This window comes from Carettochelys insculpta, chromosome 3 (assembly GCF_033958435.1).
Source record: "Carettochelys insculpta isolate YL-2023 chromosome 3, ASM3395843v1, whole genome shotgun sequence".
Lineage (NCBI taxonomy): Eukaryota > Metazoa > Chordata > Testudines > Carettochelyidae > Carettochelys > Carettochelys insculpta.
In genome coordinates, this window is record NC_134139.1 from 62,325,543 (window position 1) to 62,351,416 (window position 25,874).

Here is a 25,874-nt window from a genome sequence, read left to right on the forward strand (position 1 = left end):
CCTTTGAACATGGGATAACTTTTGCCAGTGCTGCTTATTGGTCTGGACTATAGAGCATATTAACTCAGGGTGCTCCTCTGTTGACCAACTAGTATGACGGTGACTTATCCTGAGATGCATCTATGCTGCCCTCAGGCTTTGCCCCTCAACTCCCTGATTTCTTTTGGTCTTCCCTCTCCTATTGCCACAGCACTGTGCTTCTCTGGTTAGAGGTCTCCATGATTTCTTTGAAGATTTCTTCTCAGGACCTCTTCCTGTTCCTCCTGAAATTTGAGAGGTGGTTAGTGGAGCCATCTGTCATCCCACTGCAGCTTTTAGAATCGCAACCGCCCCCCCCACCCACCAAACAAGTTAACCCACTGTACCTCATAACAATGTGCTTCTGTTATGGGAGGCCTTTTGGCATCACAGTATTTTATCAAGCATGCCTGCATTCCATTCTGTTCAGGAATGTTTTGTTTTATTGTTGCACTGTGAACCTCTGGGATATCTTGGAGGCCTGAAGATGATGAGCAATTTAGCCCCACTTTTGGGAGGGTTGGGGGCAAACAGGAGGAAATAGGGATTAGGGTTGGGTAAGGTTGTGGGAGGTAAAAGGTGATGAGGGGGATTTGATTGTGTGGTAATTCTGGGCAATTCAGCAGATGCAAGCAGTGGCCACTTTAATATTCAGTCACCCACCTTCCCCGTTTGTCCACAGGCTGCCATGTCTATGGGGGATATTCCCATGCTGAAAGTTGACAAGAAAAAGCAGCAAGTTCAGAACTGCCCCTTATGTTGCCAGCCTCTGTGCAGTTTTGGTACCACCATAGCAGCTGCAGCAGTGGATAGGCAGGGTATCTTATCACGCTGACGGACAGACTCTTGCATTCTCGTGGAATCTTAGGGAGAAAATTGAGAAGTACCTCAAGATCTTTTGGAACTATCTCAGAGCATGATCCCATGGCACTGTGTGACAGCATTAACGCCCTTTTGGGACTTTTTTTTTTTTTAAGCCAGTTACCGGAAGCCACTCGCAGCAGCAGCCACTCTCCCCCTTCAGCCACCGCCCTTCCCCGGCAATGTGTGTACAAACGGGAGTGTGCCTAAAGTGTGTGCCTCTTGTCTACTCTGAGGTGTGCTCCCTGCTGCACTTGAAGGCTTGGCTGTGTGTGGCTGCTGAAGAGTTCCTGACTTCTCAACGGGGGCTGGGAGGCCCCAGTCGAGTCTTGACTGCAGGGATCCCAGTCCAAATCCTGCTACCCCTCCTGATCTGGACTGTGCAGTGACTCCCCAGTGCAGGTATCCACAGGACTCTGGTTCTGCTCTGACCTGCACCTGCCAGTATTGAATACAGCAGCTCATAATACCTGTATGTAGGGGAGGCAGTGGCAGAATGTTTGTTTGTTTCCCGAGCCCTGTGGTATGATTGGCAAGTTCCTTTACCTTAGCCCTACATTGGTCTGTATCTCTGTTATAACACTCAAAGTACTGGTGTTGCAGTGTCTAGGAGCATGCTAGGAAAATTTTAGCTCAACATAGAGGGGTTTACGCAGTTGGTGCATGGCAAACTAGCAGCCTATAGATTTACACCCCCACTTGCCTCACCCTCCAACTACACATAAACAAGGCCCTTACTTATTTTCATTTTTTTTGTCGGGGAGTTTGCTGCTGGGATGAATTGTTATGAGCAAGTCTTTATAGCTGAGATATTTCTCTTATTAAATCCGAATATTCTTACTTTTGTACGAAAACCAGGAGATTGGGCTACATGCTTTTTCAATCCAAATAACTCAGTAACCATCCTGACCTGCCCAGGCACTTCAACTCTCTCTGTCTTACCATCCCTCTATATTTTTCATTAAACATAAATCAGAGGAAATGAAATGGAAAACAGAAACAAACACAAAATCTTTGTTGAATGCTCCATTAAAATATAAAGACAAGAACAATCAGGAAATGAAAAAATTGGAGAGTTTTTTCTGGGCTGGCTTTAAATTTATTTGTATTAGTGTAGTATCAAATGACATTGGGGCCCCAATGTGCAAAGTTCTGTATATGCTCATCGAGGAGAGAGACTCCTTCCCCCCGCTCCCCCCCAAAAAAAATCATGATCCAAATAGACACAAAGAGTGGGCAAATGGAAATATCATTCCCATATATGACCCAAGGACAGCAAAGTTATAATGTGTCCTGGGTCAGAGAGGAAGACTGTTAGAAGAAGTTCAAATTAAATTTAGCTCTCCAGAGTCCCTGTCTGATGTCTTAACCATGAGCTTCACCAAGGCATTGTGGGGTTCCACATTTATTGTGTGTCAATGAATTCTATATCGGTGTTTCTTTTAAATGCCAGTGCTGTTAATTCATCCTGGGATCTCGGAACCTTGGCTTATTAGTGTTTCTCTGAGCATCTCCACAAGTAGTAGAGACACTTAAATGAAGTAGTAGAGACAAATGAAGTCCATATTTACGTTTGTGCAAATTTGCCCAGGCAGTTGCACTGAATGCTAAGGTGGTATTCTGATGACCCTGCAATTAAGGGCTAGTTAACTATTCTGTTGATGAGTAAGTCTCAGAGAATGCAGTTTGCTTCCCAGAAGTTTGCTGGTTTGGTGTAGTAAAGAAACAATACCTTTTCCATTGCAGATATAACAGTGTACACACACACTGTGATCTGAGGAAGAGCTCTGTGTAGCTTGAAAGCTTGTCTCTTTCACCAGCATAAGTTGGTCCAATAAAAGACATCACCCACCTTGTCTCTCCAATATCCTGGACCATTTTTACAATTACAGTTCAAAATAGATGTCATGTGAAGGATCACAGAACAGCATTCTTACCTATGCTGTACATGTGCAACAGAGCTCAGTTACTGAGTCACCTAATAAAGGAACCCTAGATATATTCAGTGAGCATGTGTTTTAAACGGGAGAGTACACAGCATCCCGTCCATTTTCAACATAGTTATGCAATTCCCATATAATTGTGCAAGAAATGCCATGCAAAAATGTGAGGGCTGTTGCTTTAAAATTCACTGTACCAAAAGTCAATCAGCAATAACTAATCTTTATTAAAATTGTTGACTGCAAGCTGTGGAAAACTTTCTACTTCTCTAAAATACCTACAAATCATTGAACTAGCTCTAAAAACAGCTTTCTTCTTGACCCAAATACCTTCAGCATTTTTTCCCCTTCTTGGCAGGATATAAGGCTAAAAAAATCTGCAGTTGGATGTTAGTGCAGTCCTGGGCACTTTGAATGAGTTTAAAAGAAGTGTTTGTGTGGAGGTCCCTATTAAAATCTCAACAAGAATTTGGCAGAAATACCAGCATAGGAAGATTCCTGTGCCGTGAGATGTTTACTGGTTCATTGTTTTATCTTTGGCATCTGCTATGGCACTTGGTATCTTCAGCTGTTTTTGAAGATTCTACAAAGAATAATTACTCAGTAGAACAAATCCATTTCACCCAGTGGGCAGGGCATTAATTCACATAGCGTGCTGGCAACATCTTGCCTTGAGCAGAGCAGTGTTCACTAACACAGGGTCATGTTTGCTGAGTGATTGGAATTTACATGTCTTCTACAATGTGATACATTTGTTTTCTGATAAGTGGTGACTAGTTTATATCATGTCCATAAAGGTGTGAAGGTCTCTGCAAAAAATAAAGTGGGAGTGGAGTGCAATTTATTGCTTTCTGTAGGAAAGCTAGCCAGTAATTACTACCGCAAAGGGGAGGAGATTGGGCAATCTTTTCACAGGAATGTGTGTGGTTAACTGATGGTGCTGAAGCCAAATAGTTTTATCTGTTTTGTAGAAGCTTCTGACACCTCATTTTTCACTTTAAGCAATATTTTTGTGTGACATTTCCAAGACAGGTCAGTGGCAGACACTGTGCAGTAAATGGGCTAGATTCTGCTCTCACTGCAGGGGAAGACCTCTGCAAGCACTAGTTTTACACTGTTTGGAATCTGATCCAAAGGCTCTACTGTTGGCTTCCCTAATCAGCTGAAGATCTGTGATCCTGTGTGTTCCAATGTTAATGGTAGAATGCTTAAAGGTGCATTTTCAGCTTGGCTTTAACCCAGCCCCCATTTGTGCATAAGGAAAATTCTGCTATCAGTATCGGAGCCTGCAGTGTCCAAGCCCAGACCCTTGCATGTGTTCTGTAAAAGTTTGAATGTGCACTCGCCCTTTAAATAACTAGCACCTGAGTACACACACAGGTCAGAGTTTGCATCCATAAACCCTATTATTCTGAGATTGTGAACTTGGAAATATGTAAGTGCACAGGTGGTGTTGTGGAGTCAGATATTTGTACTGTTGAGTGCAGGAATAGTGAAGTGTGAATGCAGTTTTACACAAAGAGGAGCTGGCCTTTGAAAATCAAGAAGTTTTTGGTCTCTTCTAGAGCAGTGTGCTTTTTTAAAAAATTCGATAAGTGACTTGTTTGTTCCTAAAGAATAAGTTAAGAGCAGTGCACGCTCTTTCTGAATTGAAGGCCACTTTTTAAAGAGACTTTATCCTATGAAGATTTTTGCTTTCCAGGCTACATAACATTTGCCCTACTGAGCCCATTGGAATTTTTTTCTCCTGACATTCTAATCTGCCTGACCATTAACCTGGCTGGCTACCAGAAAAATCTTCAAACTGTTGACTCATGTTGCTTCTATGTGTAATTTAAGCCAGTTTTTCACACAGTGATGGTAATTTCTAATGTTAGTTACCTTACAGGGCAGGCAACTGCATATTATGAACTGACTCAGCTAGTGTTAGTGGAAGAAGTAGGTTGAGCAATGGACATCTGTACTTCAGGACTGAATCTAATGTGATTTTTTTTTTCTTGAGCACTGGGAAGGGGGAGAGTGCCAGTTGCTTTGGGCTTGCACTCCTTTCCTTCTAATAAGATGCCTGTTTCCCCCATATTCACAGCCATGGACCATCCCTTAGTTTTTATGCTTATAAATGTAGACTTGCAGCTCAGCTTAAATCGGAGTATAGCTGAACTGCACAGGTACAACCCATTGTAAATCTGCATTTCTCTTATCACTTACAGGCAAAACACAGTGAAGCAGGTTTAGTGAGTGACAGAGATTTTTTGCATTCAATTTGAAATCCATTTGATCTTGATGGGGAGGCAGTGTAGCCTACTGGATAGGGCGGGGGGGGTCTGCAATCTGTGGCTCCTGAGCTGCATCTGACTCTTTAAAGATGTCTTTGCGGCTCCTTGTGCTATAATTGCAAAGTTAAAAAACTGATTATTTTTGATAAACAGTTAATGTGTAAAAGCCCAACAATGAACAACTCATATATAAATAGCAAACAATATGGGATCTTGGAACATTGGATAATTCTGTCTTTAATATGTTCAGTGCATTGTGGGATATGATATTGTATCTTTGTTTTGATCGTGTCTTGGTGTTGAAAAGGAAAATGAAGCTTGCAGCATTCCAGCTGTACAGGCAACAAGCATTTTAAGAAAGAAAACTGAAATTAAACATGAAGTAAAATTGGCATAATTAAAGCTAGGTTGGAATGGCTTCAAAAAAGAGGAAAATCAAAGATGGAAAACAAAATTTCAGATAATGGACCCAATCCTTCACATTTACGTCAAGCTTGGCTGGCCTCCCTTTGTCTCATTTGCAATGAGAAATTAACCAACAACAAAAAATGCAAACCTGAGAGGCATTTTTCTCAAAATCAGGCTGCTTTTGCCGAATGGAATCCAACTGGAGATATCAGGAAAAAAGCTGTGGAGAGCTGCCAAAGAAAGCAGAGCAAAGTAAGAACTTTTTTGCTAAATGGATGAAATCACCAAGTAGCATAACTGAGGCTAGTTTTGGGGCAATTCAAGAGATCGTGAACTGAAGAAAGCCATTCATGGATGGCAAATATATAAAAGTGCTTTATCAAAGTATCAGGGCAGCTGTATAGTGATTTCAAAACCAAAATGGTTTAGAATCTAGCTTCCTCCAGAGCGAGAAGGTTTGGGAGTGACAGTCAGGAAGGTAGTGGTACAAACACGGATGAAGTGTGAGCAAATGGAAGATGTAAGAAGTTTTTGAACATCCTGCAGTAAACATGTCGCATTACAAATTATTGTGCATGCACTATTCTTAAAATAGGGGTTACAAAAAGTGTGGTTTGACTTTATTTATTAAAGACCAGCTCATATTCACACGCATTACGGCTCTTGAGTTGAGTTTTTTACCGAATTTGAAAAAATGGCTGCTCTTGCTCTTTTGGTTGCTGACCCCTGGGACGGTATGATGGACTGGGATACAGAATACATAAAATCGAGTCTTCCTCTCTGCTGCTGCATTGCTGGATGGCCTTGAACAAGTCACGTCCTTCCCTCTGACCCAGTTTTAGCATTACCAACTTTCTGATTATACAAAATTGAATGCTGCTGGACTGGCCTGAAGCCCCACCCCTAATCATTCTACACACACCCCGTTACTTGCTCTCTCCTGCCCTCAGGCACTTTTGTCAGACTGGGGCAGGTGGATGGTGTTTGAGGTGGGTGTCGACCCTGAGATAGGGTTGGGGGCAGGGGATTTGGGTACAGGAGGGGTCTGTGGGTGGAACAGGGGTTCTGCGTCTGGAGTCCTGGTGGTACTTTTCATGGTTCCCAGAGAACAGCTGTAAGGTCACTCCAGCTCCTAAGTGGAGCCTTGGCCAATCAGCTCCGTGTACTGCTCTTGTATCAGCAGGTACCTCCCCTGCAGCTTCCAAAGGTTCCTAGCACTTGGGTGGGGACAGAGCACAGATTGCCTAGGGGCCTCAGGAACCTGGCAATAACTTCTGGGAGCCATGCAGAACCAGGGCAAATAGGGAGCCTGCCTGAATCCCAGGCCACTGCTAACCAGACTCTTAACAGCCTGGTCAGTAGAGCCGTCCAATCCATTGGCTGGTTCAGGGCAACTACCACGTGACCCGGACTTTGGCCTAACAGGGAGCCTGGTGCCAGGCAACTGGGTTCAGGGCACCTGCTCTGGGCTGCTTAATATGGGCTAGTGGGGACCTAGTGCTGGCTCTCTCCAGCAGTGGGAAGCAGAGTGGCCTGGCTTCCAGCCATGTTGCTTGGAGGAGGGAACTTGGGGAAAGGGTGGAACTGCCCCCACCCCACATTCACTGGTGGTGGGAAGTGGAGCAACATGGTTGAGGGCTGGCACAGCACAGTGGACTGGGGCTGGTCACTCTATTTCTCCCTACCCCTGCCAGGGTGCCCCCATTAATCCCTTGTACCATGTTGCTCTGGGGAGGGAGGTTGGGAGAAGGTGTGGGGTGGGGAGAGATAGGGCTGGGGCTTGGGGAAATGGGTGAAGTGCAGGGACAGGAGCAGAGCAGACCTGGGAAGAGGCAGGGTGAGGCCTAGGGTGGATGAGAGGGGTTATCCCTGGTGCCACATCCCCCTAGGGACAGCCCTGCCAACCGGAGCCACCCGCGTCCCTTTGTGACTGGCAGATGCCTACTCCGTTTCTCTCTCTCTGAAATAGGCACAGTGGTAGTGACATCCTCTGTTAAGTATGTTGAGATTTATGCATGAAGAGTGTTTGTTCATTAGTGACTTTGAGTGGGCTGCAAAATATTTTTCCATTTTATTTGTGTATATTGTAATGTTTTCTGTTAAGTGTGGAATGGAAAGAGGAGTGTTGCTAAAAGAGAACATTTTGTCAACAAGTAACTAGAAGTTTTCTCCTTTATAACCAGTTCTAAAAGTGATCTTAAAATGGAAAAGGCTGTTCATTTTGTCCAATAGGGAAGAAGGCCTTCTTCAGTCAGTCCACAGTTCAGAAAAATACTTAACCGTGTGTCTAATGTTAAACATGCAAATAGTCCTATTGAGCCTCTTTGCATTAGGTACATGGTTAACTGCTTTGCTGGATCATAGCTGCAGGCCTCAGACTGCTTTCAAAGGAAATATGGTTAACAAAGTGTTAATCTCCAAGTGTTTGTCTCTGTGTAACCTGCGTGTGTGCACAAATACATTATTTTCAAGTGAAACCTGCCAAAATGCATGTTTTCCTTCTCCCCTTTTATTCAGTTTGTGATTTGTCTTGTTTTCCCCATTCTGTGCCATGCTGTAGGAACTGGGCTATCACAAGTAAAGGCTGACAACTATTTGTTGTCTATGGGGTTTGCACTGGCTGAAATGTGTAAAGCCAATTCAGCTGGAAGAAGTCAAGCTCCAGCTGTGTGAAAATTAGGCACTACCGCAAATGTTCACTTTAAAAAGCATGTTGGTGTATCATGTTGAATAATACCTTTGGTATTTTGGATTAACGCAGATTAAATTATAGGTGGGTATTAAGGAGTTTATTGTTCTTCTAAATTGTACTTAGTCTCCCTGTAATTTGTTATAATTAATTCAAGAGTTCAAGGGCAGTAAATAAGGATCAGGTTGTAGCATGCCTTTCTCACTTACAAAAGCATGCTTTTACTGGCCTTTATTATTTAAGGTTTAACTTCATAGGGGGTTATTTTAACTTAGAGTATCTAAAAAGTGTAGCACACTGTTAACAAACAGTAGAGATTCTAGACTGGAGGTCACGCCTGCTGTGGTTGGGGTTTCTTTCTTTTTAAATGTTGTAGAAATTGATAGATGGTGAAAACCAAGACTGCTGGGTGAGCTCTTGAAGAGAGAAGTATGTGTTTTGAAAGGTCTGTATCATGCCTGCAGGCCTCAACAAGGTCTATGCACATGTAACAGCTTGTGGTTGTCTGCAGGAAGAACACAACACTTGCAGAGTATTTTTCATCTGAGCTTATTTTTTTTCGATGTATCTCTTTCTCTTTCTTGCAAAATAATTTAGTGCTGGCAAGAAGTGCTGAACTGGCAGGCTTAGAGACAAAAGAAGTCCTCTGTTAATGAACAGAAGAGGATCAGCATGAGCAGCAGCAACCTAGCGTTCCCTGCATTGGCCTGCTCATGTACTTCCACCCTCCCAGGAGGCAGAAGTCCTATGGCATATTCACTTGGCCATAATGACTACTCATAGATCCTGAGGCCAGAAGAGACCATTGTGATCATCTAGTCTGACCTCTCAGATAACCCGGGCCATAGAACTTCCCCCAAATAACAACTAGAGTGCAGCTCTTAGAAAAAAATAGTCATGCTTGAATTGAAAATTGTCAGTAATTAATAGAGAATCAACCAGGACCTTAGTAAATTGTTCTAGTCTCATCTTTAAAAACTTGTCTTATTTGTAGTCTGATTTTGTCTAGCTTCCACTTTGTCTTTCTGTGTTAGATTGAAGAGCTCATCTCTACTATATAGTTAAGAAACTTTGTGTCTGTCTGTCCTTCTGTCCATTTGTGAGTCTGTCTGTTCAAGAATTTCTCCCCAGAGGTAAGAGCTAGGACCACCAAATGAGATATGCAGCTTTCTGTTATCGTAACTTAAAGCAAGGTAAGGGTTGTGCCAGGACAATGGGCTGTGCCTGGAATTGTATTGTTTTCCATAAAATGGAAAGGGAAGGGTCTGGTGGGAGGGACAGTTATATTGCAAAATGACCATGGAGGGCAGTCGGGGGCAGAGATTTGGACTGGCACAGCTATAACCCCATTGAGGCAGCAGGGAGCAGGGGTGGAGAAGGGGACAGATGTCTACTATGTATTTCAGGAAGTTAGTTTTTCTGTCTGTCCCCCAGGTAAGGGACATGCATCCCTCTCCTGGCTGTGGCTGTTGCAACTGCCATGGGCAGGTATTTCTCACTGGGCCTCAGGCTGCTGTGGGGAGAGTGGGCTGTGGTTGTCCTCTCTCCCCAGGGCAGCCTGCATACTGAACTCCTCCTCCCCAGCCCCTAATGATTTAAATGATGAGAAACAAAACTTATTTGCATCAAGAACCTGAGCAACATCAAGTAAATCTTGTTGTTAGATATTTGTTCCGATGTACGTACTTACATACCATAAATCAAATCACCCCCTAACCTTCTCTGGTTAAGCTAGATGGAGCTCTTTGAATATATGCATGTTTTTTGCCCATTTTAGTCATTCTTGTGGTTCTTCTCTTCTCTAATTTATTAACATCCTTCATCAGTTGTGGACCACTAGAACTAGATACACTATTCCCGCAGAGGTCTCCCCAGAGACAAATAGAGTCTTCCTTTTTCCCACTTCAGGATTCCCCTGTTTATGCAATCCAGGATCAATTTACTCATGGTCAGTTTATTATCAACCATGATCCTCAAACCTTTCAAAGTCATTGCCTCCCTCATTAGAGTGGAGGCCCACCATCCTGCAAATAAGGCATACATTAATTGTTCCCAGGAGTATACAGTTACCTTTAACCATATTAAGATGTATTTTGTTTGTTTGCACCCAATTTACCAGGTGATCTACATCACCCTGGTTCAGTGACCTGTCCTTTTTATTATTTGCCACTCACAATTTTCTTGTCATCTTCAAACGTTATCTCTGATTTTGTGTTTTCTTCCTGGTCATTAGATGGGGCTACTGTAATGTGGGTGCAAAACTGACTGGATAACCATACTCAGAGAGTAGTTATTAATGGTTCTCACTCCTGCTGGAAAGGTATAACAAGTGGGGTTCCGCAGGGGTCTGTATTGGGACCAGTTCTGTTCAATATCTTCATCAATGATTTAGATACTGGCATAGACAGTACACTTGTTAAGTTTGCAGATGATACCAAGCTAAGAGGGGTTGCAACTGCTTTGGAGGATAGGGTCATAATTCAAAATGATCTGGACAAATTGAAGAAATGGTTTGAAGTAAACAGGATGAAGTTTAATAAAGACAAATGCAAAGTGCTCCACTTAGGAAGGAACAATCAGTTTTACACATACAGAATGGGAAGTGACTGTCTAGGAAGGAGAATGGCAGAAAGGGATCTAGGGGTTATAGTGGACCACAAGTTAAACATGAGTCAACAGTGTGATGCTGTTGCAAAAAAAGCAAACGTGATTGTGAGATGCATTAACAGGTGTGTTGTGAACAAGACACGAGAAGTCATTCTTCCACTCTACTCTGCGCTGGTTAGGCTCCAGTTGGAGTACTGTGTCCAGTTCTGGGCGCTGCATTTCAAGAAAGATGTGGAGAAATTGGAAAGGGTCCAGAAAAGAGCAACAAAAATGATCTAGAGAACATGACTTATGAAGAAAGGCTAAAAGAATTGGGCTTGTTTAGTTGGAAAAAACAAGATTAAGGGGGGGAGGGGGACATGATAGTGGTTTTCAGGTATCTAAAGGGGTGTCATGAGGAGGAGGGAGAAAACTTGTTCTTCTTGGTCTCTGAGGACAGAACAAGAAGTAGTGGGCTTAAACTGCAGCAAGGGAGGTTTAGGTTGGACATTAGGAAAAAGTTCCTAACTGTCAGGGTGGTCAAACACTGGAATAAATTGCCTAGGGAGGCTGTGGAATCTCCATCTCTGGAGATATTTAAGAATAGGTTAGATAAATGTCTATCAGGGATAGTCTAGAAAGTACTTGGTCCTGCCATGATAGCAGGGGGCTGGACACAGTGACCTCTCAAGGTCCTTTCCAGTCCTAGCATTCTATGATTGATAAAGTATTAAATAGCACCGGGCCAGAAACCAATTCCTGTAGGACCCACTGTAAACAGGCCCACTCTGGTAATTCCGAGTTTAATTTTGTTTTGAGAATGATGAACTAGATTTTATCCATGTAATGCATGTTAATTTTATGTTCTAGTTTTTTAATCAAGGTGCCCTGTGGTACCAACTCAGACGCCTTATAGATGTTAGTCTGTAAGGCATCACAGGACTTCTCATTGTTTTTGTTCAAACATCTTATAGAAGTCTTCATATTATGTCAATACTTTTAATTTTATCAACCAAATTTGTAATTTCATTAAAAAATCATTAGCTTGACAGGATATAGTTTACATAAATTAATTTATATTAATTATTTTACCCCTTTTTCTTTCTTGATTACTCAAGTCTTGTGTCAGCTGTTCTGTTATTTTATCTGGGCTCAAGGTCAGGCCTATAATTACTGGAGTCATTGTCTTTACATTTTTCAAAAATGATCCTATTACCATATTTCCGGTTTCCTCGACTTTCCCCAGTGTGCCAGACCTTACTGGAAATCAACATTAATGGTCTTGCAAGCACTTTAAAACTCTTGGCTGCAAGTTCTCTGGACTTACTAATTTAAAAATGTCTAACTTTAGGAGCTTCTGTTTGACACATTCCAGAAATACAAGTGAAATGGAAGGACTATGCAGTGAGATTGCATCATCTGTTTTCCTCCAAATAAAGAACAGAAGAATTTTTATTGAGCATTTGCCTTTTGTATATTATAATTAATTCTACCATTTCCATATAGTAACTGACCAGTACATTTGTTGTCCTTAACTCTTCTGTCTGTAGATTTCTCCTTGTTTCATGACTTCCCCAGCATCAGGGAGTCACGCTGGCTCTCCAGTCCCATTACCCTCCACTCTCCTAGGCTGAAACACCAGTGTCAGCTCCCCACTTTGGGATGGGGGAGCCCTGAGCCTCACAGGTCATAGTCAGGCAACCTGGGGCTCGATTCAGCCTGCGGGCTTTCCCTGGCAGGTGGAGGAAGCAGCTCCATATGCTGCTGCTCCCTCTCCCCTTGGCTAGGGAAGCGATAGCATAAGGAAGCAGTACATGGAGGCTTTCCCCCTCACTGCTCCCATTGGCCATAATCGTGGTCAATGGGAGCAGTGGAGGGCAGTGTCTGGGAGAGGCAGGGGACACAAGAGCCATGTGCATCCCTGGGATGCTGCACAAGTAAGCGTCTCCCATCACTCAAACCCCACATCCCCCAATCCACTGCTGCGACCCCCTTCCTGCCTAGACTCTCACCACCACTCCTCTCCTGCACCCTCCTTGCTGCCTGTGCTCACACCCCCAACCTGCTCCTGCACCCCCAAGCACAACCTGCACTCACATTCCACTTCTGCACCCTACTTCCTGCCCAGTCCTCCTACACCCCTAGCCTGCTCCTGTGCCCTCCCTCCTGCCCAGACCCCATACACCAAGCCTGCTTCCTGGCAGCTCTCCCCACCCACTGAACGCTTCATTCTTGGCTCTACCCTATTGCTTAGAGGGCCCCCAAAATCTGTTAGCCCAGAGAATGAGGAAAATGTCCTTTTTCCCCCCCACCCCAATAGGGAGCCACAACAGTAAGGCCGTCTCTACGCATGCTAATAAATGGCCTGAAATAGGCTAATGAGGTGCGGATGCAAATTCCCTGCAGCTCATTAGCATAAGGTCACGTGATTTGGAGTCCGGAAGATGTTCTTCTGGACTCCAAAATGCCGTGTAGAAGCGTGGCCCCCGGGGGGGGTCTTCCAGAAGGCATTCCTTCTTCCGGAGGCCCCTTCTTCCTGGAACGGCCTAAGAGAGGCTTGTTGTTTGCTTGTGGCTTTTGGTTTTTTTGTTAGGTTTTTTAGCGGCAGGTTGTTTCTTTTTGCTACTCACTTTGCCAGGGTTTGTTGATCAGTCACCTGTAGTTTACCTGGAATTTCTTGATGAGGTTCAGGATTTTCTGACACAGGAACCTTTTAATTGTTGACATGGACATCTTGAGTTTCTGAAGGGAGGAATCTTCTGGGTACAGTACTGGCTCTTAATTTTCCTTCAGTTTTTCCAGACTAGCCCTCTGATCTTTCCCAAGCTCTGTTGCAGAATGTGGTGGACTTCTGCTAAGTGACAATCTTCCAGAAATATTACTCTTTAGTAGTGAAACTCCGATACTGCATTTTATATTCTACCTCAAGTCCTATTTAAATGGCTGCCAGTAGTATCCAGAAACCTTAGGTAGACATTGATAAATGGGTAGATGAAATTCCAGCAGAGCAAATTAGCATCCTTAAGTTATTCCAGTGGCAGGGAGAAGAACTTGTCTATCATGAAATCATTAATAAGTACATTAAATGGTGCTGATTTACTGCTTCCCAAATCTTTCTGAGAATTCAGGACCAGAAACTGTAACATGACAGTAACACCATTTATACCTTTATTCTGATGGTTGTATCTGGATGCCTGAAAGGACTGAGCCTTCCCCTTTTTCTGTTACTGTTTCACAACATAGCTAGGTCTGCAGTGAGAAAAGGTTACTGCTGTCTCTTGGATGCTGTTGGCTTACCAACTGGAAGTGAGTTTATGGTATGATGTCTCACTGGTGGAGAATTATCTCCCTTACAGAGACTCATCAATTCAGTCAGTACTAATCAGCACCTTTGTTTGCATTCTCAGAGTATAGGCCAATGATGGCCTCAGCATGGAAGATGAAAATGTAAAAGATAAATTTAAAAGGAGAGAAAGGAAATACTTCTAAAAAAACCCCATAAACTGGAACTCACCACTACAAAATGTAACTGATTTCCAGCGCTTAGTAGGAGTTTTAAAAAATCAAATTGTATCGACAATACTATCCACATTGCAGATGCTAATATTTGAAAAAGAATTCTACCAAGGAATAATTCTTCCATGCTGTTAAGAAGAAATGTCTCCTAAAGGCAAGCTAGTCCATGAGTGTCCACTGCAGGATTTCTTGTTCCTTCCTCTGAAGAAAGTGATACTTGACACTCTTTGGACAGATTCCTCAATTAGCTGTCCAGCATTTGGTAGTGTGGCACTTGTTATGTTACTAATTTGACAGGTCTCTATTATGATCTAATCACCTTTACTCTTTCAGTATTTTTAAAAAAAGTTAAAAAAGAGCTTATGGATGGAGAGTTAAAATCTGGTGCTGTGGCTCTGATGGCCAAACTACCTCTCTTCATTTTCTTAATGGTGTTTATTGCTTCTGTGTAATATTATAGCCATTCTATTCTTTGCGTCATTAAAAACGAAACTATGAAAGTTAGTGATACCCAATAGATCAGCTTGGCTCCAAAGTAGTACCTAATTAGTTATGAAAAACTGTGAGTCAATCTAGTAGTTACATCATTAGGGACCAAATCTAAAGGCGGCGTACTGCTTGAGTAACTAATGCACATTTTGTGAGCTACTACCAAGAACTTGTAGTTGTTTTTTCAAATACATCCAATGAAGTCAAACTAGAGAAATCTTTCTTTCTTAAAATGTTCTTTAATGTATTGATTCATGCTTGACAGAAATTACCAGCAAAATCAGGCATGCACAGATTTTTTTTTAAACGTGACAAAAAATAAAAAATTTGCCAGCCCTCTGAAAACTTATGGTGCGGGAGAGGTGGGATGGGGAGAGGCAGCACACACTGTTGATGCACAGTGGAGTCAAGTACATTCGAAATATTCAATGTGTAGCAGTGATCACAGCCTCCCCTTCAGTACCTAATATATATTTATTGTTCTTAAGGTGACTTCAGTGAAGAAATGAGATTGTCTGTCTGTTGCAGACAAATGCTGCAGGAAGCCCCGCTAACCAAATTTGTTGCCCCAGACTGGGAGGCAGTGCTCCATATGTGCAGCCCTCTTACATTCTCTTCCTCCCAAGAAGAAGAGATCTTTGCAGAGCTTTGAATGGGATGTTTTCCTTAAAAGGTTCTATCTGGGAATTTGTGGCAAAAAGTGCGGGAAGGACCCAAGACTGATATGGCCCTGCAGGGTTGACTCATATACCTGCTATGTTTGAATGCCCCATAAACTCCTCATGATAACCCCTCCTCCAATATGCACCATGCTTGTCCCTGCCTACTTTTTGAGATTTAAGAAGTTTACCACCCAAAATAACAAAAATCTAATGGAAATGAGGGGTAAATAATTGACGAACGGAGGGCCTAATTATTCTCTTGATACAATAGGAGCACAGGTTTTGCATCAGACAGAAGCTGGTAGAAGCATACCAGGAGGTGAAGTCATATTATGAATACTAAACCAAAAATATTTTAAACATACACAATAATTAAGCAAATATGGAAGTTATGGCAATAGGCTATGCTAAATTTGCAGTGCAAAATTATGTGGTCAGTTGGAGTTTCTTCAGATATAGGCAGCTGTAGCTGAGATGGGATATGGATCGTGGAATTAAGTTTTAAGCCTGCACCCTTACTCCACATTTCTAATCTCATTTGATTTTTCTTTTTTTTTGATATTTCCTGATTGATAGTGATATTGGAGTTTCTGTTTTAGCAAACTTCAGATTCTTCCTGACAGCTTTCTGCTTGCAGTTTTCTGACTTTTCTAAAGAACAGGGCACACTTGTTGAAGCAATAGAAATAAATATACTCAATATTTTCTGTGCTTGCTGAACAGAGTTGTGGGAAATTATATCCTTGTAATTATGGTTTTGTTCAGACTTGTCCGCTCCCATTCCCCTTGGAATTAGCTACAGTCTTGCAAACAGTGGTAGCCTTTATTGTATTAAATACACAAAAACTATACTCCAAAAATGTTAGCCCAAAATGAGCAATGAATGTTGAACCTCAGATTGAACCCCCATTTGGTTGTATTAGTTTTCTCCCCTTTCCCTATAATTCTGTGAGCCAAGGTTTCATAACTGTGAACTTAATGGTTTCTGCCACTTGTGTAATGTTTTGTAGCAATGTGCAAACCTATTTGTCTGTTAGATGTGTTTATTTCTCCAGCATTGAAAGTTTATAAAATATATCTTTTTATCTACTTTTCTGAGGCAGTTTCTCTTAAAGGCATATTTAGGCGATCTTAAAAAGCATGTTTTATTCATTCAGGATTCTAAGTAAACATTTAATTTCAGTTAAAACAGAAAAATCCACATCATCTTGGCTAGTGGCATGATGATGTTTAATATAATTTCGAGTGACGGAGCCCTAAGGATTTCACAGCTAATGGCCCATAGATTAACTCACCTTCTGAATGGACAAAGAGCCTGCCTATGGCCAGGCAGAGCGGCTGAGCTGTTTACCTGTGGAGCAGTAATGGAGTGTCTCCTCTCATCCATCCCTTCCTCCCTGCAACATGTGCAATCTAGGGTGATGCCAGGGAATTACTGATTGCCCAGTCACCCTGTATGGTGGAATATGACCATCCGCTATCCTCATGCCCACCAACGGGAGTGGGCAAAGGAGGAAATTGGCCTAGAACCCGGTGATTCCAAAGAACCTGGGGATCTTGGCCACCACTGCCTCCCAGAACCCCAGGCCCTTGAAATCATCGCTGGAGCATCATGGTGTGCTCCACATGGCTCTGAGGGTGGAGGCCCCAGCCCTGTTCCTGCTGCTTGAGACCTCATCCCTTTCAGGAGTGTGGAGCTGCCTCCTCCCCGCGCCTTGCCCAGGGGCACAGCAAGTCTGGAACAGCTGGCACCCAGCATCAGTCCCGCCATTTGACCAAAGCGCTCCTATGACTCCCATGGACAAGGTGATATCGGAGCCCTTTATTATCTCACAACCCCAGCAGGTTTCTCCTAAGCCTAGCAGGCTTCTAGATTTTTACTCTGCTCCTGGGGAGGCTACATTTTTCCACTGTACTCATATAGGTTTGTAATCCACTTTATTCTTCTGCAAGCAGACATTTTTAATCCAAAGAGAAAATGCTGAGTTCTGAACTTTTCTCTAATTTCAGACAGCCATTCCTTTTCAAGGTCACTTTTAGGGTGTCCACTGCACCAGTCAACCCCCTTTAATAAAAAAAAAAACAAAAAACACCGCCACCACCAAAAAGCCCTACCAACAACAAACCTAAAGACTTGTATTTTGGGCCTAAATTGCTTTAAAACAGATGAAAGAGCAGACGTGCCAGATGTGTTTTTTTTAAAAAAAAGATTAACAAAGTGGTTATGGAATGGTACCCAGCCACAGCCAGCTCCATTTCCTGTATTTAATAGAAGAAAGATTTACTGAAACTTGTCCAGGCTGATCTTCTGATTCGTACATATAAATAAATAATGTATAAATAATTTGTTCCTGGTGGAGCCCTTGCACGTCAAGGCAGATGTTTAGATAGTGTTGCCAACTTTCTCTGATAGCACAAAACTGAATGCCCCAGCCCTGCCCCTTCTCTGAGGCTGTGCCCCATTCACTACATTCCCCATCCTTGCTTGATTTCTCTGGGTTGGGCCAGAGTAGGGGTGGGAGGAGAGGGCGAGAGTTCTAATTGGGGGATGCAAGTTCTGCGGCAGGGCCAGAAATGAGGGGCTCAGTGTGCAGGAGGGGGTTCTGGGCTGGGGCAGGGAGTTGGGGTCTGGGAGCGGGTGTAGGCTGTGGGCTGGAGCCGGAGAGAGGGGTTCAAGGTATGAGGGGAGGGTTGGGCTGGAGCAACATTTTGGGGAGGCTGAGAGCACTTGGACTGGGGGGTGTGGCCTCTGAGGTGGGCCTAAGGATAAGGGATTTGGGGTACCCCAGCGGGCTCTGGGCTTGGGGGTGCCAGAGCTGAGGCACAGGTTGACCTTGGGTGGCTATCGGTCAGCATTTCAGAGAGGCTAAAGCAGACTCTGTGCAGCAACCCAGAAACTGCCAGGAGGGTGAGGAATGTTAGTAGACTCCATGCGTTGTTCTCACCCACAGGGACCATCCCCACAACTCACCCAAGCAGCCATTGCCTGATTCCCAGCCAATGGAAGTTGAGAGCTGGTGGATGCTTCCTGGTTGCAATGCCTGCCTCAGCTGTCCTGCACCACTGACCGGGTGTTCCAGTTGAAACCAGACACCTGGTCACACTAGTTTGTGGTCAAGTTAGAAAATTCTGAGAATAAGTATTTGTAAAGAAAATGGTGACCGCCTAGTAGAAATAACATCAGCAGTAATGACAGAGCCTTTTGCACAAGAGTCCTAGGGAGTGATCGTACTTACAAACTTCCATTGACTTCAGTGGGCTTTGAAGCAGGGCCTAAATAAGGATTCTTCTTAGCTTAGGTGGCACGTGATCAGAGTTTATCACCAAATTTGGTCCCTGGTTGGATCACCCTCACCTGCTCCCATGCCCCAACTTTTTGACATCTTGACCTAAATGTTTTTGTACAGCACTTGTATAAAGCAACATGTGGCATGCTTTTGAACTGGATTAAATGGGTAGCATATATTAAACCTGACTGGCTCCTGGGTGATGAGATCAGTTATTAATTTATTTTGTAATATTTGCTCATGTTTCCAATACACTTAAACAGCCGGTTCAAGTGTATTGTGCTTGTTCAGTGTGAGGTAACGTAAAAGAAACTGGTGGGTTTTAAGAACTTTCCTAAAGTCATGCCCTTTAGTGGTGCTGCAAGTTGAGCACCTAGAAATTTGAGGCACCAAAAATCATAATTTCTGGTGCAGTAACTCTAGTATCTTCACATGTTTGCTGCTGTTCATCAGTTCTGCAGTGTGGCATATGTATCTAGTTTTTGCAGCACCTGTGATTGAAATCTTGAAATCAGTGACAGAACTACCAGTCAGAACATGAAATTATGATCAGTGTCCCCTTATTTCCATTTAAGCTGACATCAAAGGCAAATCTGGCAGTCTGCCTGGTTCTGGTGCCATTTCAGATTATCTGTGTTCTGCACAGTATGCTGAATTCCAGGCCACGCTATCACTGTGTTGTTTTAAATTCGAGATTGGAGGCAATATTGTAACTTTGAAAAAAATTCTAGTAACCTGAAATTATCTGCAAAGGTTTTCCTAAAAATTTGATCCAAATTCAACTTTGCCTTTAAGTAAATTTGTAAAAATTTAGCTCGAAGGGGAATTTCTGTAAAGTGAAGGAAATGAAAATGGGCTGTACGCTGAACAGGCCTGTTGGATCATAACTTTAGGACACTTGAAACGCCGTGTGTCCCTGATTCAGGAATACCTGTGGTTCAGACCCCAGCAAGGGTGGAGGGAGCAGCTGGGGAAATGGCAGCGCAGCAAAGCACTGGTTTGTAGGCTTTTTCCTCACCACTCCCTTAATGACAGGGTGTATAGCGGGGGGTGCAGAGCTGTGTGTGCGCCCCTGGGAGCAGGGTGCCGACTAAGCACGCCGCCCTCTCCTTCCCTCCCAGATACGCCATACCCTCACCTCTGGCATGCTTCTGCACCCTCTCTCCTTCCTTCCAGCTCTTGCATGTCCACCCCAGTGCACACCTAAATCCCCGCTCCCAGGCCCCCACACCATCACCCCGCTTACAGTGTGCTCCTGTGCTTCCAGACCCCACATTCCCATGTGCAGCCCCCTTCATTATGGCAAACAATCCTGGTCCAGAAAATTCCATACTCCAGCCTACTTTAGTTCCCCAAGTTGTTAGATTGAAGAGTTTTAAGTGGATTGCTACTATTGCTGTAACCCTGAGAACGTAGGTCTGGTCAGAACTTGGGTGCTGTCTAGTGGCAAGATCCTGAATCTCGTTTGTGCTGATTGGGGCACTCACTCTGGAAGAATGGGAACGGTTTTATTAGATATGCAAAAATATCAGATGACGCATTGAGCTACTTGCCCTTACTGTTTGAACCAGGATTTTTTTAAAATACTGTTGGAACTTGTCTACACAAACAGATTTTACTTCTTTAGAAAATAAAAGCAGTAAGATTCTCCTAGTGTAGATGCATTTATACAAGCATAGCTCTTCTTCAACAGGAAGAAGAATAAACTATACCAGTATAAGGCATACTAGGAAGGGTTGTACAAATTTTACCTATTTAGGTAAAAATCACGCCCCTAACTGAAACAACTGTATGGCTACACATCTGTATAAAAAGTGTAGAACAGGCCTAATTTCATTTCCTGTTATCCTGCATATTCTGTTTGTGCCTTCATCTCAGATTAATTTCATTGTGTTGCATGTGAGCTGAGAGTGCCCAGATGTACATTGAGACATACTTTCAAACTAACTTGTTTTTATCTCTTTTGATAAGTACTGTTGATACTGGGCCATGTCCACCTTGTTGAATAGACCTTGTCAGCTTTGGCCCTCCCTGTTACTGGGACCCCACTCTTTTAAATACCCCTCTGAAACCTCCCCCCCTCCTCACTCATGCATCTGATGAAGTGGGTCTTTGCCCACGAAAGCTTATGCTCCAAAATATCTGTTAGTCTATAAGGTGCCACAGGACTTCTGGTTCTCGAAGCTACAGACTAACACGGCTACCTCTCTGATACTTTCAAACTTACACCAAGCTCCTCTTCAGGTCTGAGCTCCATTAAAGCTTGAAAGCTTGTGTCTTTCACCATCAGGAGTTGGTTTAAAAAAAAAAGACGTTACCTGTGCCACTGTGTCTTTCTAACATCCTGGGTTATGGCTACAACAATACTGCATGCAGGGATGTATGTTCTTCAGTTACATCTGCAGAATTTGTAGGTGGATGTAATTCCAGAAGCTGTTACTTGTGTGGTCCAGTGGAATTCTGATTTGTACAATCACTGGTCATTATAGGGATCAGCTGGTGGTTCTACCCTATATATTTAAAGTTCTGTAATTAAAATTGTATGTGTGGAGTCTGCAACACCAAAATACAAAGCACAATTGTACACAATCTTTGCCCTAAAAATGTTCTGTCTTCAGTAATCTTTGTTCTCTAGAAAACATCCAAGTATATAAACTTTTGTCTTGTTTTGTTTCTCTTATTTACAGGTATCAGTATTACTTACAAGTGAAGAAAGATGTTCTTGATGGTCGATTGCGTTCTTCGTTGGATCAGGGGATCCGGCTAGCTGGCTTAGCTGTGCAAGGTAAAGTTTAATTGCCTGGTAGACCTCTTCCAAAATTGCTCTCTACATTTAATTTCAAGTGTTCATTTGACACTAATTAGGCCCAGTCCAACTTGTGGTAAGGCTCATTAGTCTTTTCATTGACTTCAGTAGGAGTAGGATTGAGCTTCTGATGAATTACTTGTACGTTCAGTGTAGAATGACGGATTGGATCGTAGGTGACATTTAAACATTGTTCTGATCCATTGTTGCATTTTCTGGTTTAACAACAAATCTGAATTCTTCTTTCAATAATAGTCAACTGCTTTGCAGAAATGATGGGAGCTGTTTTTCAAATTCTGTTTTCAATGTAATTCCATTTCAGTCAGAGTAATTGCAGCTTTAATTTTTCCTTTAATTAAAATTTCACTTTTTTGTATCGTGGGCACTTTCTATTAGAAGTGCTATAGAGTGCATGTTAGTGGTTATTGTTATGTGGATTGTTGTTAATTTATAGCTGTTTATTGTTGCAATTTTAGTCTGAGCCTAGTAAAGAGAGAGACCAAAAGAATACTTGTAATACAGAAAAATAAATATGCTTTAGATTAGAATGTCTGACTGTTTAGTTCTAAATACACCTTTAATAGTCAGAATTTCAGAGCCTGATCCAACAGATGTGCTTTCTGAAAAGAATACAGATGTTCAGATCAGGGAGTTGTATGTACAAATAATATTTAGGACATAGTTACTGACTTGTCATAAATGAAAGATTTTGTGGTACAGCAGGTGCCTAGACATTTTTTAAACCTGTTTTTACGTGTGACCGTCCTGTCTCTGCTGATTTGTGGAGCATTCTGTTTGCTGAAATGAAATTTGTGGCTTTCTGGAACTTCCACTTTTGCATGGTCTAGTGGTTGGAACAAGCAGTATAGAATGTGTGTACTACACGTGACAGCCACTGACTTGCCCAAAGGCCTTTGCAAGTCTCGTGTGGACTGATTTTTCAGAGCTGCTGAGTATCTTCCATCTCTGCTGACATCAGTTGGAATTATGGATTCTCACTGCCTTGAAAATCAGGTCATTAACTTATTCTTTGCCTCAGGTTAGGAATACTAATATCCACCAGTACAGAGCACTTTGAAAGCTCAAGATGAAAGCTGTGGAATAAGCAAATAATAGTACAGGTTGAACCTCTGTAATCCAGAACACTCTCACCTGGCACCATCCGTAATCTGGCATGATTTTAGTTAGCCATACTGCCATTTATCATGGGTGTGGCCATGTTTTTCCCATGGTCCCATAAAGTTTGTTTATAGCCACCAGTCCCGGCTCCCAGTGTTCTGTGCTGTTGTTTAGCTCTGATGTACATTTCAATGTCTTCTCAGAGCCCAGTAAGCAGTGAAAGTGTTGATAATGTGCTGGACAATATTGACCTTCTGTGGTCCAGCAAATTCTCTCATTCGGCACTGGTCAGGTCCTGAGGGTGCCAGACTAGAGAATTTCAGCCTGTAGTATTAAAGAAGTTAGTGTCTTTGCCCATTCTGGTAGAAATATCATTGTAATTTCCTACTGGCTATTCAGAAACAAACCCTAATGTTCACTGGTGACCATGACCATGAAATACTTTATACAGTATGATTGAACAGGTATGTCCACCCTGAATTTTGCAGTAAGGTTTAATGAAGTTTGCCTGACGTACAAGGCCAAGAATTGGTGATGGGCAGACACCAAATTGGATTTACACTGTCTCAGTTTGGGACCTTTCCACTGGCTTTCTGCAGGCCTCATTTACCATATAGTTGCCCATTCTCCTGTCTCTACAACTGGTTTGAGTAGTAATCACTTCTTTTGTTGTGCATTTTCAGCATAATCTGTTATCATGATAGACAGCTGCATTGGGCATGTACTCCAATTTTTGTTGTTTTACTCATGACACTTTATAAGTCTCCCTTATCTTTTGCACATGATCCAGTGAAGAGACTTGGAAGACACTGTTAATTTTATGTATTTCATGTCCATTTAGATTCCTCACTTGTGCTTAAGTATAACTTCGTGAGGTGAAAAAAAAAATGAAGCAGCATGTTTGGCATCCTGCACTATGTGAAATTGTCTAAAAGCTTTGCAAGAATGTTTGGCTCGTATGATTTATGGTGGGGATTTCCAACTTCTGCAATACTAGATTGTGTAGATGATGTTTGATCTGGTTCAGTTAAAATCAAATAACTTTCCAGCAAACTCATTCTTTAGTTATAAATTGTTGCATGTTTAAAAAATAGATACAAATGTGGCTTTTTTTTTGTTTTGTTTGGTGGTGGCAGGGGGGTATTAAAAAAGCATTTTAGTTTTAGCAAGCGCTTTCAAAACCGTGTTATTTTAAGAACATTTGAACAATAACAATCTATTGAGTGTTGCATGTGGATGACTAAGAGTTATGCTGTGAGTGCCAAGTTTGTTTCAGCTCCTTAATGGATAGAAATGGAAAGGGGGAAAATAAGAGGGAATTCCTAGGATGAGGGAATAAAGCATTAGCCTAGCTCACATGGCAGGCGCTTTTGGCTAGTCTGGTATTTTTCAGTCTGGGATGAGAAGGAAAATCCCAAGTTAACATAAACCTGTACTGTTCACTGATATTGTTCATTTTTCGGGGATTTCAGCCTTAAATCTAGCACCTTTCACACAGGTCTTTTATGGTCTTTTTAGCAAAACCTATGTGAAATGTTCAAGGCCTCACTGTACTGTGTGTTAGGAAAGGATGGAAGCTGTGAAAAGCAAAATGCCTACCAGAGGCCACCCCAGTTCTTTCTGGGGCTGTCCGGAGCCAGTGAGGAGTTAGAAGCCCCTGAGTGGGGCACTGCAATCGAGGCTGGCCATGGAACAAGACAAAAGGAGAGGTTCCTTTGTGTACTTGTGCCAAGTCAGTCCTTAACTGTCCGTAAGCCCTTTTCTCAAACCTGGACACTTATTTTAAAAGGTGATTTTTTAAACTGGTGTTCAAAGCCTCAGTCCTATAGACGCTTGGTTTCTGTGAGACAATTCAGACACTGAAAGTAAAGCATGTGAGTCAAAGGTTCGTAGGATTGAGGCTTTAGTATCCGTGGAAAGTGCCATCTAATATGAATAAATGTGATGTTGTTTTTTCCAGCGGATTTTGGTGACTATAATCAGTTTGAATCTCATGATTTCCTCCGAGAATATGTCCTGTTTCCTATGGTGAGTTATTTTTTTCCTCTCTATTTCATGGTTTCCTCTCAGTAATTCCTTTATCCTTTAGAGATGGCATTGTTGATAGTGCAATCAAAAGTTAGGGCTAATTTTTAAATGAGTAAAATAAGCACAAATTTAACCCTTTGTGGGCTCTATTCATGCTTATTTCACCTGTGGGAACAGATTTCAGTAGAATAAATATACTTATTTGAGCAAAGCATAAAGTTATACAGTATTTAACATATTCCTGATGGGAGTCTGTGAGCGGTACTGCAATAAATATAGTAAATCAAGGGATGAATGGACTGGCCCATATTACAAAGCAGTCTCACAGGGCAAAACATGCAGTCCATACTTGAGGAAAAAATTCCACCAAAATGGATCAGCCATAGCCCACATAACAGGTAAAACAGGACTTCAGAGTTTGACCACAGTGAGTGTTCATTAAAAGTTATTCAAATATAAATCTGAAATTATCAATTCTATGTCAGATCATTCTGTTATTCAAGGAACTATTTTATGTCTATTAATAAATTTTGCAGAGAAGTGTAAAACTGCTGCCATAAGAGAGAATCAGATAAAGGGTACCAGCTATGACTCCATACCAATAAGCAACAGATGGGTGAATGGATAACTTTAAAAACGCATTGAGGCTAAACTAGGCTTTTGCTAAAACCAGCCAACAACCACAAAAGTTCATCTCAATCTTCATAAAATTTCAGCAGTTGGGCTCTGATCATGAAATTCTTCCCCAGCTGAAATTGAATGTATGGGGATTGTAAAGCTATAGGCATTATCATCTGACAGCTTGAGTGGTTGAGAAATTGAGCATCGGTCATGTGTGCTGTGAATTCTGAAGTATCTGAGAGAAAACTATAAGTGGGTTGAAGGGGAAATGAGCTTACATAGGGGTAAGAAGCCATATGTTGCATCTGCCACACCAGATGGTATTTAACTTGCGCTGAGCAACAAATGTAGGGTGGCTAGCCGTGCTCTTGTTTTCAAGAGGCCTTTTTTACCATTTACTAGTAGTTTTTTTGGTGTTACTCATTGAGGAGTATTGTTTGTAGGGAAGAGCCAGAGGAAAATGTTGGCCGCATTGTGGATGGAGAGCTGTGCAGTGAATGTACCACTGGATGCTTCCCCATCCCCTTTCAGAGGACTGCATTGCCACTGAGCTTTTACAATACACTGCA

The 25,874-nt window shown here is 42.4% G+C and overlaps 1 protein-coding gene across 1 annotated transcript in view; it reads left to right on the forward strand.

Moving 5' to 3' along the window:
- The window catches only part of PTPN14 (protein tyrosine phosphatase non-receptor type 14), a 161,593-nt gene that overhangs the window by 92,020 nt on the left and 43,699 nt on the right, over positions 1-25,874 (forward strand). The window contains exons 4-5 of the mRNA XM_074989972.1: positions 21,419-21,516; positions 24,617-24,684. Of these exons, the coding sequence (XP_074846073.1) occupies positions 21,419-21,516; positions 24,617-24,684 (166 nt within the window). The remainder of the gene's footprint in view (positions 1-21,418; positions 21,517-24,616; positions 24,685-25,874) is intronic.